The sequence below is a fragment of the Lithobates pipiens genome, unplaced genomic scaffold (genome assembly GCF_037356315.1).
Source record: "Lithobates pipiens isolate NorthernLeopardFrog02 unplaced genomic scaffold, aLitPip1_a1.2 Scaffold_16, whole genome shotgun sequence".
Classification (NCBI taxonomy): domain Eukaryota; kingdom Metazoa; phylum Chordata; class Amphibia; order Anura; family Ranidae; genus Lithobates; species Lithobates pipiens.
In genome coordinates this window covers 2,029,716-2,046,868 of record NW_027507748.1, presented here as the reverse complement: position 1 = coordinate 2,046,868, position 17,153 = coordinate 2,029,716, and the positions used below count along the sequence as shown (strand labels likewise).

Below are 17,153 nucleotides of genomic sequence, written 5' to 3'. Positions count from 1 at the left end.
GGGAGGAATAGTGCCCCGTCACTGGCGTCAGTGGGGAGGAATAGTGCCCCGTCACTGGCGTCAGTGGGGAGGAATAGTGCCCCGTCACTGGCGTCAGTGGGGGGGGGAATAGTGCCCCGTCATTGGCGTCAGTGGGGAGGAATAGTGCCCCATCATTGGTGTCAGTGGGGAGGAATAGTGCCCCGTCACTGGTGTCAGTGGGGAGGAATAGTGCCCCGTCACTGGCGTCAGTGGGGAGGAATAGTGCCCCGTCACTGGCGTCAGTGGGGAGGAATAGTGCCCCGTCACTGGCGTCAGTGGGGGGGGGGAATAGTGCCCCGTCATTGGCGTCAGTGGGGGGGGGAATAGTGCCCCGTCATTGGCGTCAGTGGGGAGGAATAGTGCCCCGTCATTGGTGTCAGTGGGGAGGAATAGTGCCCCGTCACTGGCGTCAGTGGGGAGGAATAGTGCCCCGTCACTGGCGTCAGTGGGGAGGAATAGTGCCCCGTCACTGGCGTCAGTGGGGAGGAATAGTGCCCCGTCACTGGCGTCAGTGGGGAGGAATAGTGCCCCGTCACTGGCGTCAGTGGGGGGGGGGAATAGTGCCCCGTCATTGGCGTCAGTGGGGAGGAATAGTGCCCCGTCATTGGTGTCAGTGGGGAGGAATAGTGCCCCGTCATTGGCGTCAGTGGGGAGGAATAGTGCCCCGTCATTGGCGTCAGTGGGGAGGAATAGTGCCCCATCATTGGTGTCAGTGGGGAGGAATAGTGCCCCATCATTGGTCCAGGAGCAGTATGGGTTGGTTATTGCTCCTCATTACCCCCAAAGTACAGCCCGGTTTGCACAGGGCTCTGGTTATACAAGGTCAGTGTGTACAGCAAGGTTTTATAAAGCATTGGCAGAATATTTAACAAGCTTTGATAAAAGCACTATTAGTTGAAGTTTCGGAATGTCCCAATAGCAGAGCTGACCGCCTCTAAAACAAGCTTCCTCACCACTTGAATTTAGGTGAAAGCCGGCTGAGGCCTACTAGCTGGTTGTAAACCCTTCCAAACCTCTGACCTACAGGTACGCCTAGATGAAGTCTTACCTGTAGGTCCAAGAAATATCTCCTATACCTACACGGTTTAGGAGATATTTGGCAAAAGACCGGCACCGCTGTCTCCGGCCCATGCCCCGTAGACAGTGACGTGCAGGCGCACTGAGCGTGCCACTGTTAACAGCGATATGCCGCGAGTGGCGGCTCCCGTGCGCATGCCAAGCAAAGCCATCACAGCATTGCTGAGCAGGAACTTCACTGCCATGGAACCAGCATGCAGGGGCAGGGGCAGCCTCCTCCGGAATGGTGGGTTTGCCTGATGACCGGTTCCCTTTAATGTGACAATGAACAGGAGGCAGAATGACGTCAGGCCGATATTCTCAGCTCCTCCCTGAAGGGCGGTCATCCTCCAGGCTCATTGTGTAGGGGGTACAATGTTTCGATTTTTTTTTTTTTTTTAAAAGGTCAGAAAAACACAACCGAGACACAGGAAGGCGGAGAACTAAGGAGTGGGTTGTCCTTTATGTCTACACAACATATACAGAGCCAAACCCCTCCCCCCATCACAGACGGCATTAACACATTGCATTTTCCTCCAGAACGATTTATATACAAGTGTCACTTGTTGCTCTCTTAGCCCAGGATTGCCCTACAAGTGGGGGTCGTGGAAGAGGCGGATGTACTCGCCCTACAGATGGGGGTCGTAGAAGAGGCGGATGTACTCGCCCTACAGGTGGGGGTCGTGGAAGAGGCGGATGTACCTCAAAACATGGAGACCCCACATCTATCCTGAGAAGAGGGGAGAACGTCTGTGCGCCCCATTCACCACCACATTCTGGATCTCCCTTTCACCCGTTCTTCATGGTGTTGGGACAGGTTCTGCCATTGTGCACCCATGGTGGAGGATTGACCAATGACAGATGGCGAATAGTCACTATGGAGCTTCTGTACCGATGGAGAATTTCTTCACTTTCACAGGTCGGACGTTGTAGGAACAGTTTAGTGAGGTGGATACAGAGGGCAGAATTCATCGTTCCTCCACATCGTGTCCATGAAGAGTGCCAGCGGCTTCTAGAAGAAATCTGAGGCCCGCGCTCTGGAGGCCACCGGACTGGGTGTTTTCAGGACGCCATGCTGCGGTCGCTGGTCTGGATTGAAGGGAACTCGGGATGAACCGGTTGGACTGACCAGAAGACTGCGATCCGTCCGCTTAAACTCTGCAGGGAAAACAAAAAAAAAAGTGACCGGACGTAATTTTAAACAGGTCATCCGACTAAAAATGGTGACGTGACCTCTTTACATAGGTTATCTAAGCAAACATGGGACCTCATCTGACCACACACGGTGGTGGGACCTCATGGGACCTCATCTGACCACACACGGTGGTGGGACCTCATCTGACCACACACGGTGGTGGGACCTCATCTGACCACACACGGTGGTGGGACCTCATCTGACCACACACGGTGGTGGGACCTCATCTGACCACACACGGTGGTGGGACCTCATCTGACCACACACGGTGGTGGGACCTCATCTGACCACACACGGTGGTGGGACCTCATCTGACCACACACGGTGGTGGACCTCATCTGACCCACACACGGTGGTGGGACCTCATCTGACCACACACGGTGGTGGGACCTCATCTGACCACACACGGTGGTGGGACCTCATCTGACCACACACGGTGGTGGGACCTCATCTGACCACACACGGTGGTGGGACCTCATCTGACCACACACGGTGATGGGACCTCATCTGACCACACACGGTGATGGGACCTCATCTGACCACACACGGTGATGGGACCTCATCTGACCACACACGGTGATGGGACCTCATCTGACCACACACGGTGATGGGACCTCATCTGACCACACACGGTGATGGGACCTCATCTGACCACACACGGTGATGGGACCTCATCTGACCACACACGGTGATGGGACCTCATCTGACCACACACGGTGATGGGACCTCATCTGACCACACATGGTGAAAGATCATAATCCTATATGTCCTATATCTTCTGACTAAATATGGTGGGAAGACCTCATCTCCTACAGGTCATCTTCAGTAAAGATGGTGAAGAGTTCTCATACAGGTCATCTGACTAAAGATTGGGGGTGGGGGGGTTGGGGAGAATGACCACATCTCATGCAGGTCATCTGACCAAACAGAAGACATGTAGGATATGAACTTTTCAATATGACTAAAGATTGTGGGAAGACCATCTCCTACAGATCATCTTGACTAAAGATGGTGAAGAGCTCTCATACAGGTCATCTGACCAAAGATGGTGAAGAGCTCTCATACAGGTCATCTGACCAAAGATGGTGTGAAGAGATCTCATACAGGTCATCTGACAAAGATGGTGAAGAGATCTCATACAGGTTATCTGACCAAACATATTATCTTATATTATCTGACCAAAGTTGTGACATGACCATCTCATTCAGGTCATCTGACCAAAGATGGTGAAGAGCTCTCATACAGGTCATCTGACCAAAGATGGTGAAGAGCTCTCATTCAGGTCATCTGACCAAAGATGGTGAAGAGCTCTCATTCAGGTCATCTGACCAAAGATGGTGAAGAGCTCTCATTCAGGTCATCTGACCAAAGATGGTGAAGAGCTCTCATACAGGTCATCTGACCAAAGATGGTGAAGAGCTCTCATTCAGGTTATCTGACCAAAGATGGTGAAGAGCTCTCATTCAGGTTATCTGACCAAACATATTATCTTATATTATCTGACCAAAGTTTGTGACATGACCATCTCATTCAGGTCATCTGACCAAAGATGGTGAAGAGCTCTCATACAGGTCATCTGACCAAAGATGGTGAAGAGCTCTCATACAGGTCATCTGACCAAAGATGGTGAAGAGCTCTCATACAGGTCATCTGACCAAAGATGGTGAAGAGCTCTCATTCAGGTCATCTGACCAAAGATGGTGAAGAGCTCTCATACAGGTCATCTGACCAAAGATGGTGAAGAGCTCTCATTCAGGTTATCTGACCAAAGATGGTGAAGAGATCTCATACAGGTTATCTGACCAAACATATTATCTTATATTATCTGACCAAAGTTTGTGACATGACCATCTCATTCAGGTCATCTGACCAAAGATGGTGAAGAGCTCTCATACAGGTCATCTGACCAAAGATGGTGAAGAGCTCTCATACAGGTCATCTGACCAAAGATGGTGAAGAGCTCTCATGCAGGTCATCTGACCAAAGATGGTGAAGAGCTCCCATTCAGGTCATCTGACTGACTAAAGATGGTGAAGAGCTCCCATTCAGGTCATCTGACTAAAGATGGTGAAGAGATCTCATACAGGTCATCTGACTAAAGATGGTGGAGGGACCAGATCTCATACAGGTTTGCTGACCAATCATGGTGACAGGACCACATCTTGAAGATCATCTGACCAAACATGGTGATGGGATCTCATCTCATACACATCATCCGATGAAAGAGATCAATGTGACCTCACCTCAAACAGGTCATAGGCCTAAATATCAATCGCCAATTTATTCATACAGCCACAAAGCCTTACCTTAACCTGTGCAAGCTCCAGACCAGCACACAATGGAGGAACCCCAATTATTCCTCCAAAAGTGACCCAATCTTTGTGGCAAACAATCCTTTCTTTTCCCCAAGTGCTACCTGTGTCTAGACTCCACCCACCAGTCATACACGTCACCTGATCACGCCCAGCTTTTCCAAATATCAGCATTGGGACCCATGAAGGATCATCTATAAAATGACTACGAGAACAACCAAATTCTCATCTAGTCTGCACTGGAAAATGACAACTGTATTCTTCTGGGCCAATACCAACACGTGACAAGTGAAATCGGGGTCTGCGGCTCGGAGGTTGGGGGGGGGGTCTGCGGCTCGGAAGGTTGGGGGGGGGGGGGGGGTCTGCGGCTCGGAGGTTAGGGGGGGGGGGGGTCTGCGGCTCGGAGGTTAGGGGGGGGGGGTCTGCGGCTCGGAGGTTAGGGGGGGGGGTCTGCGGCTCGGAGGTTAGGGGGGGGTCTGCGGCTCGGAGGTTAGGGGGGGTCTGCGGCTCGGAGGTTAGGGGGGGATCTGCGGCTCGGAGGTTAGGGGGGGGGTCTGCGGCTCGGAGGTTAGGGGGGGATCTGCGGCTCGGAGGTTAGGGGGGGGGGGGGTCTGCGGCTCGGAGGTTAGGGGGGGGGGTCTGCGGCTCGGAGGTTAGGGGGGGGGGGTCTGCGGCTCGGAGGTTAGGGGGGGGGGGGGGTCTGCGGCTCGGAGGTTAGGGGGGGGGGGTCTGCGGCTCGGAGGTTTAGGGGGGTGGGGGGTCTGCGGCTCGGGAGGTTAGGGGGGGGGGTCTGCGGCTCGGAGGTTAGGGGGGTCTGCGGCTCGGAGGTTAGGGGGTCTGCGGCTCGGAGGTTAGGGGGGTCCTGCGGCTCGGAGGTTAGGGGGTCTGCGGCTCGGAGGTTAGGGGGGGGGGGTCTGCGGCTCGGAGGTTAGGGGGGTCTGCGGCTCGGAGGTTAGGGGGGTCTGCGGCTCGGAGGTTAGGGGGGGTCTGCGGCTCGGAGGTTAGGGGGGGTCTGCGGCTCGGAGGTTAGGGGGGGTCTGCGGCTCGGAGGTTAGGGGGGGTCTGCGGCTCGGAGGTTAGGGGGGGTCTGCGGCTCGGAGGTTAGGGGGTCTGCGGCTCGGAGGTTAGGGGGGGGGGTCTGCGGCTCGGAGGTTAGGGGGGGTCTGCGGCTCGGAGGTTAGGGGGGGTCTGCGGCTCGGAGGTTAGGGGGGGTCTGCGGCTCGGAGGTTAGGGGGGGTCTGCGGCTCGGAGGTTAGGGGGGTCTGCGGCTCGGAGGTTAGGGGGGTCTGCGGCTCGGAGGTTAGGGGGGGTCTGCGGCTCGGAGGTTAGGGGGTCTGCGGCTCGGAGGTTAGGGGGGTCTGCGGCTCGGAGGTTAGGGGGGGTCTGCGGCTCGGAGGTTAGGGGGGGTCTGCGGCTCGGAGGTTAGGGGGGGTCTGCGGCTCGGAGGTTAGGGGGGTCTGCGGCTCGGAGGTTAGGGGGGGTCTGCCTCACATACCTGCAGTCATGTTCTTGTTCAGACTGAAGGTGACTTTCTTTGAGTTGCAGTTTTGGTCTTTGCGGATCTGTGGGAGAGAAGACAAGAGGTCACTTTTCTGGGCTCAGATCCTCCCTGCTGAACGTACATCTACTAAAGCTACCCGCCCTTCACCATGGCAAACCCCGCCCATAAATAATCTCACCGGCCTGGAGAACCTCCCCCTCCGCGCTTTACCTGCCTTCCTCCAGTTTTTGAGCTTTTCACATATAGAGCTTTTGGGGCCTCCGACTTGCGGAAAGCAACAAAGTCCTGGGCCGTGGAGGTGACCTTCGCAGTGGAGGAGACTTTTGCTGGTGGAGTTGCCGGAGTAGTAACTGAAGACGTCTCTGGTTTATTACCGATTATCTGATGGAAGAAGGAAGAAAAGTCGATTCACTAGTTTTCCTCCTGAATTTGAAGACATTGTTAACCAACTCAGACGCAAGCCTCAGCCGAGATACGACTCTCACCCCTCCACCCCAGACCCAGGCGCGAGCCGCGCCCCACCGGACCCTCTGCCCCAGCCGCGCCCCACCGGACCCTCTGCCCCAGCCACACCCCCCGGGCCCTGTGCCCCAGGTGCGAGCTGCGCCGCCACCCACCGGACCCTCTGCCTCAGGCGCAAGCCGCGCCACCCCCCAGACCCTCTGCCTCAGGCGCAAGCCGCGCCACCCCCCAGACCCTCTGGCCTCAGGCGCAAGCCGCGCCACCCCCCAGACCCTCTGGCCTCAGGCGCAAGCCGCGCCACCCCCCAGACCCTCTGGCCTCAGGCGCAAGCCGCGCCACCCCCCAGACCCTCTGCCTCAGGCGCAAGCCGCGCCACCCCCCAGACCCTCTGCCTCAGGCGCAAGCCGCGCCACCCCCCAGACCCTCTGCCTCAGGCGCAAGCCGCGCCACCCCCCAGACCCTCTGCCTCAGGCGCAAGCCGCGCCACCCCCAGACCCTCTGCCTCAGGCGCAAGCCGCGCCACCCCCCAGACCCTCTGCCTCAGGCGCAAGCCGCGCCACCCCCCAGACCCTCTGCCTCAGGCGCAAGCCGCGCCACCCCCCAGACCCTCTGCCTCAGGCGCAAGCCACGCCACCCCCCAGACCCTCTGCCTCAGGTGCAAGCCGCGCCCCTCTGCCCCAGGCGTTAGTGCCCCCGGACCCTCTGCCCCAGGCGCGCCCCCCGCCTCTGGCGCATGCGAGCCGCACCCCCACCCTCAGCCCAAGATGTGAGCCTCACCCCCCGACCAGCCGATCCCAGTATATCTGAATCTCTGCCCAGAAAAGCTGCTCAGTAGATGCGAGTCTCAGCCCTGATCAGCAGCACAAATATCAGCGCTGACCCACAACAGAGCGGGTGCCACCAGAAACTGAATGCAGCATGAATGCAGACTTGTCAGATTCCACCTTTTTCAGAGTGCTGGACCACCCCACTGGTCCCCAATCCCCACCTTACATGTTGTATTCCAGTGGCTCCAGGAACACCTCCCCCTCTCCTTCAATCAGATCCTGACCTGCCCCCATATTCCTCTACCCAATCAGCTCCTCTCCTGCCACCATACCCTTTACACATCTCAGCATCTGGCCCTCTCCCCCAGGGGCCTGCTCCGTCCCCATATTCCTCTACCCAATCAGCTCCTCTGCTACCACCATACCCTGTACACATCTCAGCATCTGGCCCTCTCCCCCAGGGGCCTGCTCCGCCCCCATATTCCTCTACCCAATCAACTCCTGCTCTGCCCAGTCATTTGTCCAGCTAGAACACTCATTGGTCAGTAACATGTCTTATAAAAACCCATTAAGCCCAAAGAGCGGCCCATTTTTAGTATTGTGGTTGGTGTGGGGGAGCTGCAGACCCTCTCTGACTGTAAAGATCTACAAGGGAAGGTAGTGCGGACCTGTTGGAAGGTCATCATGCTGAGCCGCGGCTTCATTACATTAAGGGCCTGACCAAGGACAAGAAGGCAGTTTGTAGGTTCCGATTTCCCTTGTTGCATGCTTGTCATAGGAAAGTACTGGAGGCGGAGCCAGGCAATGTCAGCCTCTGCACCGGGTGTCCATATTGGTACACCCCTGATCTCCGGATTGGGGGGACACACAGGACCTCTGCGGGGAGATGGCGGTAAGGCATTGCTAATAACGGGAAAAAAGTTCTAGGAACTTCCAATCAAATACGACCTCTTAAGGCTCCAAATATACCAATATTTTATTTTATATCGGACTCCACCCCGGGTGTCCCCTATCCCTCCTCCCTCAAGGTGGGGACACTCACCCGACTCCTCATGAGGGCCCGCCTCCGCCTCATCAGTGACACCCCCCGGAGAGGTAGAACACTGAGGCTGAGCCGTAGCAGGCGGCTTCTCCTCTTCTTCACATTGGCTTAGCGGATGGCGTGTCAGCGATGTGCGCGGCGTCATGTGACCGAGCTGCCTTGGCGGGGCGCCCTTTGCTCTTGGTGTCCTCGGTCTTCTCAGTAGGGGGCGACTCTGCCCTCCCATTGAGCCGTGAGTGGTCCGCCTCCTTCCCAGGGCGGGGAAACTTTCTTCTTCTTCTTACATTTCCTCTTAGCCGGCGGTCCCTCTGCCTTTCCCGTCTCCTCCGGCGGATCTCCGGGTGCTGAACCCCCCTGCCGACGTTCTTCTTCTCCGGCTCGGGGATGAAGCCGTGCTTCTCTGGAAAGGGATGAAAAACGACCATTAAAAACGTGACGCAGACAAGAGGGGCCACCAGACGGTGAAAAGATAGCATGATCTGTCACTTAAAGCTCAACTCCAGCCTCACATCCCCCCCAATACCTGCCTCCCCTTCTCTTTTACAATCGTTCCACAAACCCCTCTCCCCTCCTGCCCACCTCGCTGCCATCAATCATTTATGGTATTCAGGGCTAGCGTCAGCCACTGTACTGTTGTTCCCAAGCATTATGAAAGAACACATCCTGGTATCCTTTTAGACGTGCATGCTCCTGCCTGCTGGCCACTGCAGACTTCAGCTGTGCAATCTGCAGATCACTGACTTGATTATATTTAGAACCGATTGATCAGCAGATTGCACAGCTGGAGTCTAAGCAGGGAGGAGCCTGCGCAGCTAAAGGAGGGATACCAGAGATATGCTTGGGAACAGCAGTACAGGGGCTGACGCTCGAGGTAGGGCGCCGTGTGGATTCCAGCACCACACCCCCCCCCCCCCCCACCAAACTCACTTACCGACCAGCTGACAGACCCAGAAATGACGTCACTGGTACTCAAGAGGCATTTAAAAAATAAATGAAAAAAAAAACAATTTGATTGTTTTGGTTGGGGAGGGGGTTGTAAAACGGAAGGTGTTACATGCGGACACAAGACTTTGTTTATATTGAGAAGTTTTCACTGTAGAAAAAGAGTACAGATAAGAGGAATAACCTCAGACATCCGACAGTCTGTTGTAAACAGTGAGAATGTACAGTAAGTATTTGGTTGTAGAATAGGGTAAGAAAAAAAAAAAAAAATGTAATTTAAATATAAAAAAATAAAAAAAAAATAAAAAAAAAAACTTTATTTTTATAAGAAATGTGGTTAAGAATAAGATAAAAGGACAAAAACATAAAAGAATAATGGGTGTAAAACAAAAAGGTAATGATGAGGTTGTATTGAGATGGACAATCTAAGCTATCAATTGTAAAAAAAAAAAAAAAAAAAAAAAAAAAGGGATATATAGTTTCCTTGCCAATTGATAACTTAACCGGTTCCCGACCAGCGCACGCCGATGTACGTCGACAGAATGGCACGGGCAGGCATATTGGCGTACATGTACGTCCAATATTCAATGCCGCCCTGCCATCGGGAGCACGCCGCCGCGCTGGTCGGGATCCCCGTGAGTCCGGTCGCGGAACCCGTGGACTCGATCGCCGCGGGCATACCCGCGATCGTCTAACGGGACGGCTGAATGGAGGAATGCCGTGTAAACAGCATTTCTCCATTCTGCCTAGCAACGCTGATCTCTGCTCCATGTGATTGGAGCAGAGATCAGTGTTCACTAAATGAAAGCCCAACCCCCCCCCCCACAGTTAGTAACACACCCCTAGGAACACTTAACCCCTACACTGCCACCCACTGGTTAACCCTTTCACTGCCAGTGTCATTTACACAGGAATCACTGCATTTATATAGCACTGATTAATGTATAAATGACAATGGTCCCAAAAATGTGTCAAAAATGTCCGATGGGTCCGCCGCAATGTCGCAGTCACAATAAAAATCGCTGATCGCCGCCATTACTAGTAAAAAAAAAAAAAAATTTAAAAAAAAAAAAAAAAATGTAAAAATTATTAATAAAAATGCTATAAAACTATCCCTATTTTGTAAACGCTATAACTTTTGCGCAAACCAATCGCTTATTGCGATTTTTTTTACCAAAAATATGTAGAAGAATACGTATCAGCCTAAACTGAGGGAAAAAAAATGTTTTTTTATATATTTTTGGGGGATATTTATTATAACAGAAAAATAAAATATAAAAAATAATGCGTTTTTTCAAAATTGTCGCTCTATTTTGGTTATAGCGCAAAAAATAAAAAAACTGCAGGGGTGATCAAATACCACCAAAAGAAAGCTCTATTTGTGGGGAAAAAAAGGACGTCAATTTTGTTTGGGAGCCACGTCGCACGACCGCGCAATTGTCAGTTAAAGCGACGCAGTGCCGAATCGCAAAAAAGTGGTCTGTCTTTGACCAGCAAAATGGTCCGGTCTGCAAGTGCTTAAAGTGGAGGGCCACCCAAAAATAAAATAAAAAATAATAAAATATATATTATGAATATATGAATGTGTGTATTATAATAAGAATGTTAATATATATATATTACATGAACATTCTTATTATAATACACACATTCATTTATTCATAATATATAAAATATTATATAGAAATAGAAACATTTTTTTACTCAGCAGAAACCCTGTTGCTAGGCAGTCTTCTTAATCTGCCTCTTCCTATTCCGCGGCGCCGTTTCTTCAGTTCCTCATGTTCGGCGAGCGGCCCCGTTGTCTTCTGGGACGTGTGTGGTGGGTGTGTCCCAGGAAAGAACAGGGCCATTCACAGAGCGTAGTGCGGCTCGCGCATGCGCAGCAGGAAATGGGCAGTGAAGCAGCAAGGCTCCACTGCCTGTTCTTGGTTAGGATGGCGGCACCCGCTGCCGATCCGATGGACGGATGGGCGGGGGGGGGGGTTGATTGGAGGCAACATCACGGCTCAGTGGACAGCTAAGTGTCCTTATTAAAATTACCAAAAAAAAAAAAAAAATAATAATAATAATAATAATAATAATAATAATAATAATAAATAAAAAAAACAGCCGGAACACCCCTTTAAGATTGTCCATCTCAATACAATCTCATCGTTACCCGTTTGTTTTACACCTATTATTCTTTTATTATGTACACAAGACTTTAATACACCCGATGAATACTTAATGCCCACGTTCACATGGATGGATCCTTCCCGGGGCAAAGTCACTGAACCACCTACCGGCCCGACTCACGTAGGATAGAACAGTCTGCAATCCGACGCCGGTGACAACCAGAAGAAGAGGTTGCAGCCAGTGGGGCGCCCCCTGCTGGCATATGAAGGTTTTCACTCACCCAGCATCAGCCGGTCTTCAAATTTTTTCTGCCTTTTGCGGAATCTCCAGCTACTGAATTCATCGTCATCCTCATCCGTGGAGACCTCCTCCGGGAAATCATCATGTGGGAACACACCTGGAGGGAGTCAAAAAGAGGACAATATATGAATTATGAGGGCTGGTCCCAAGGGGCAAATAAGACTGGTATGAGGATCGGGGTGGGGTCGGGACATACTCAAAGACTGGCACGGGGATCGTTATTAGTTTAGGGGATGGCGGTGGATGGTGAGCGACTGACAATAGAGCATGGTACGGGGGGAGAGAGAGACAAAGACATATGCACCGGAGGCGCGGCGGTGACGGACAGCGGGGCAGGGAAGGGGGACGTGGACAGGGGCGCGGCAGGGAAGGGGGACGTGGACAGGGGCGCGGCAGGGAAGGGGGACGTGGACAGGGGCGCGGCAGGGAAGGGGGACGTGGACAGGGGCGCGGCAGGAAGGGGACGTGGACAGGGGCGCGGCAGGGAAGGGGGACGTGGACAGGGGCGCGGCAGGGAAGGGGGACGTGGACAGGGGCGCGGCAGGGAAGGGGACGTGGACAGGGGCGCGGCAGGGAAGGGGACGTGGACAGGGGCGCGGCAGGGAAGGGGGACGTGGACAGGGGCGCGGCAGGGAAGGGGACCGTGGACAGGGGCGCGGCAGGGAAGGGGACCGTGGACAGGGGCGCGGCAGGGAAGGGGACCGCGGACAGGGGCGTGGCAGGGAAGGTGGGAACGTGGACAGGGCGTGGCAGGGAAGGGGAACGTGGACAGGGGCGTGGCAGGGAAGGGGAACGTGGACAGGGGCGCGGCAAGGGACAGGGGCGCGGCAGGGAAGGGGACAAAAGTTACACAAGTAGAAGGCGGAGAGCCAGCTCTTACTGCAGAGAATACTGACAGAGGGGGTGGGGCCAGGGTAATAGACTGCCCATTGTTGATTTGGGGGGGGGGGGGGGGGTTGTAGAGCAAACATCTCTCTAGGGTAGAGCGCACACTTACCTTCTGCTAGATCTTTGAACCTGGAAAATGACATAAAAAGGAGATCATTAAGTGGTCCTGTGAAGGGAAATACCCCACAATCCTCCCGCCATCACAGGACACGCCCACCTTTTCACCAGCCGGTAGAGACACTTGCGGTTGCGGGATGGGATGTTTTGCCGACTTGCGAGGCCGAAGAGTCTGTCCGATACGGCCTGATAGTCAAACTGAGAGAAAGAGAGAGGCAAGATCATTACACTGCCTGAAATAAGAACTGTCTGAGGTGGCTCAGAACGGACGTTCAACTCTCATGTTTTACCTGGACAGGAAATCTACAATCTAAGGAGCAATACAGACAGTTCAGAGCATTGGGGGGCAGTGAAGAATGGGGGGCAGTGAAGAATGGGGTCAGTCTCTGTCCTCGGTGGGAGACGCCTCCAGGGCACTGCACCTCATCATCCTCCCCTCCCCCGACCCCCCACCACACCGGATCTCTAATCTGTGCAAGAAACTGGTCAGAAGTAATGTGATTGGTTGTGCAAGAAGGCCCCGCCCCCACCTGCTGGGAAATAAGCCTGTATGGACATTCCTATATTGTAGGAGAGTTCTCACCTGCAGCACAGGTCCGATGTCTTCCTCATCCTGGGCTGGAAGTCCCCCCGACCCGGAGCCACCATCTGCCAGAGGAAACCCAGAGAGTGACCAACCAAACATGGGGGGGGGGGGGGGAGCAAAGGGCAGGCGAGGAGGGGAGCGGAGGGGCGCGGACAGACAGGCGAGGAAGGGGAGCGGAGGGGCGCGGACAGACAGGCGAGGAAGGGGAGCGGAGGGGCGCGGACAGACAGGCGAGGAAGGGGAGCGGAGGGGCGCGGACAGACAGGCGAGGAAGGGGAGCGGAGGGGCGCGGACAGACAGGCGAGGAGGGGGAGCGGAGGGGCGCGGACAGACAGGCGAGGAGGGGGAGGGGAGGGGCGCGGACAGACAGGCGAGGAGGGGGAGGGGAGGGGCGCGGACAGACAGGCGAGGAGGGGGAGGGGAGGGGCGCGGACAGACAGGCGAGGAGGGGGGAGGGGAGGGGCGCGGAGGGGAGGGGCGCGGACAGACAGGCGAGGAGGGGAGGGGAGGGGCGCGGACAGACAGGCGAGGAGGGGAGGGGAGGGGAGGGGAAGGGCGCGGACAGACAGGCGAGGAGGGGAGGGGAGGGGCGCGGACAGACAGGCGAGGAGAGGAGGGGAGGGGAGGGGCGCGGACAGACAGGCGAGGAGAGGAGGGGAGGGGCGCGGACAGACAGGCGAGGAGGGGAGGGGAGGGGCGCGGACAGACAGGCGAGGAGGGGAGGGGAGGGGCGCGGACAGACAGGCGAGGAGGGGAGGGGAGGGGCGCGGACAGACAGGCGAGGAGAGGAGGGGAGGGGAGGGGAGGGGCGCGGACAGACAGGCGAGGCGAGGAGGGGAGGGGAGGGGAGGGGCGCGGACAGACAGGCGAGGAGGGGGAGGGGAGGGGAGGGGCGCGGACAGACAGGCGAGGAGGGGAGGGGCGCGACAGACAGGCGAGGAGGGGAGGTGCGCGGACAGACAGGCGAGGAGGGGAGGGCGCGGACAGACAGGCGAGGAGGGGAGGGGCGCGGACAGACAGGCGAGGAGGGGAGGGGCGCGGACAGACAGGCGAGGAGGGGAGGGGCGCGGACAGACAGGCGAGGAGGGGAGGGGCGCGGACAGACAGGCGAGGAGGGGAGGGGCGCGGACAGACAGGCGAGGAGGGGAGGGGCGCGGACAGACAGGCGAGGAGGGGAGGGGCGCGGACAGACAGGCGAGGAGGGGAGGGGCGCGGACAGACAGGCGAGGAGGGGAGGGGCGCGGACAGACAGGCGAGGAGGGGAGGGGCGCGGACAGACAGGCGAGGAGGGGAGGGGGCGCGGACAGACAGGCGAGGAGGGGAGGGGCGCGGACAGACAGGCGAGGAGGGGAGGGGCGCGGACAGACAGGCGAGGAGGGAGGGGCGCGAGATGAGGAGGGGAGGGGCACGGACAGACAGGCGGGGAGAGGAGGGGAGGGGCGCGGACAGACAGGCGAGGAAGGGGAGGGACGTGAGATGAGGAGGGGAGGGGCGCGGACAGACAGGCGAGGAGGGGAGGGGCGCGAGATGAGGAGGGGAGGGTAGAACAGCCACAGAAGTCAGAGGGGAAAAGGTGAACAGAGAGGGGGGCACGGAAGCCAAATGAGGACAACACACAGCAGGGCACAGAAGACGGCGGAGAGTCAGAAGCAGCACAGGGGAGCAATGGAAAGAAGCACTGGAGAGACACTCACCACCATCCGTCTCCTCATCGGTCGGGTCGTGTCCCACTTCTTTCATCAGCTCTTCAATAGCAAAAGGAGCCTGATCCAGAATGATCTGAAATATCCCGTTCACCACCGACTGCTGGAGGATCGCACTGCAGAACAAAGTGCCAATATGTCAGAGGAGAGGGGAAGATGAAGAAGAAGAAGACCAAGAAGGACAGAAGAAGAAGAAGAAGAAGGACAGAAGAAGAAGAAGAAGGACAGAAGAAGAAGAAGAAGGACAGAAGAAGAAGAAGAAGGACAGAAGAAGAAGAAGAAGGACAGAAGAAGAAGGACAGAAGAAGAAGAAGAAGGACAGAAGAAGAAGAAGAAGGACAGAAGAAGAAGAAGAAGGACAGAAGAAGAAGAAGAAGGACAGAAGAAGAAGAAGGGACAGAAGAAGAAGAAGGACAGAAGAAGAAAGAAGGACAGAAGAAGAAGAAGGACAGAAGAAGAAGAAGGACAGAAGAAGAAGGACAGAAGAAGAAGAAGGACAGAAGAAGAAGAAGGACAGAAGAAGAAGAAGGACAGAAGAAGAAGAAGGACAGAAGAAGAAGGACAGAAGAAGAAGGACGAAAGGAAGAAGACCTTGGTGGAAAGGAGGACAATGGTGTGAGGGGGCAGAGGAAGACCACCAAAAGCTGTAAAGGAGAAAGTGTCTATAGAGGGGGGTGGGGGGATGGGTCACCGTTGTGGAAGTGGAGGATTAGTCGCACGGTCCGGAGCTCTACACTCCCCTCCCCCATCATACTCACTCCTTCGTCTTAGCGGCAATCTTGCAAAACGGTTCGATGAGTTTCAAGTTGACATCGGCCGTCAGCTAGAAAGACAGAGAGCCCATCAGACACTGATAAATAGAAAGGGGCTCCCCAGGTAACGGGGCCCCTCATCTCACCTCCGTAGAGCCAATCTTCGCCAACTCCTCCAAATAGATGTCTATCACATGGTGCTGAACTCCCCGCGACGCCTCCGTCTTCAGAACTTCCTCCACCAGAATCAAGAGAAACTCCTCCACCATGCTGGAGACAAAGTCCACCGTCAGTCCAAGACACCCCCACATACACCCCCCCATATACAGGTATACCTATACCCCATACACCTCACCCCCACCCCATATACAGGTATACCTATACCCCATACACCACCCCCCCCCCATATACAGGTATACCTATACCCCATACACCACCCCCCCCCCCCCATATACAGGTATACCTATACCCATACACCACCCCCCCCCCATATACAGGTATACCTATACCCCATACACCACCCCCCCCCCATATACAGGTATACCTATACCCCATACACCACCCCCCCCCCATATACAGGTATACCTATACCCCATACACCCCCCCCATATACAGTAAACCTATACCCCATACCCCCCCCATATACAGGTAAACCTATACCCCATACCCCCCCCCATATACAGGTAAACCTATACCCCATACACCCCCCCCCATATACAGGTATACCTATACCCCATACCCCCCCCCCATATACAGGTATACCTATACCCATACCCCCCCCCCCCATATACAGGTATACCTATACCCCATACACCCCCCCCCCATATACAGGTAAACCTATACCCCATACACCCCCCCCCCATATACAGGTATACCTATACCCCATACACCCCCCCCCATATACTGGTATACCTATACCCCATACACCCCCCATACACCAGGTATACCTATACCCCATACACCCCCCCCATATACAGGTATACTATACCCCATACACCCCCCCATACACAGGTATACCTATACCCCATACACCCCCCCATATACAGGTATACCTATACCCCATACACCCCCCCATACACAGGTATACCTATACCCCATACACCCCCCCATATACAGGTATACCTATACCCCATACACCCCCCCCCATATACAGGTATACCTATACCCCATACACCCCCCCCATATACAGGTATACCTATACCCCATACACCCCCCCCCATATACAGGTATACCTATACCCCATACACCCCCCCCCATATACAGGTAAACCTATACCCCATACACCCCCCCCCCCATATACAGGTATACCTATACCCCATACACCCCCCCCCCATATACAGGTATACCTATACCCCATACACCCCCCCCATATACAGGTATACCTATACCCC

General features: G+C 55.2%; 1 protein-coding gene across 1 annotated transcript in view; it reads right to left on the bottom strand.

Moving 5' to 3' along the window:
- Positions 1-1,511: 1,511 nt before the first annotated feature.
- The window catches only part of LOC143981492 (ribosomal RNA processing protein 1 homolog A-like), a 30,640-nt gene continuing 14,998 nt past the window's right edge, over positions 1,512-17,153 (bottom strand). The window contains 12 exon segments of the mRNA XM_077479361.1: positions 1,512-2,235; positions 6,080-6,146; positions 6,296-6,466; positions 8,357-8,458; positions 8,461-8,756; positions 11,697-11,813; positions 12,714-12,733; positions 12,822-12,919; positions 13,305-13,369; positions 15,002-15,126; positions 15,769-15,833; positions 15,909-16,032. Coding sequence (XP_077335487.1) covers positions 2,090-2,235; positions 6,080-6,146; positions 6,296-6,466; positions 8,357-8,458; positions 8,461-8,756; positions 11,697-11,813; positions 12,714-12,733; positions 12,822-12,919; positions 13,305-13,369; positions 15,002-15,126; positions 15,769-15,833; positions 15,909-16,032 — 1,396 coding nt within the window. The 3' untranslated portion in view covers positions 1,512-2,089.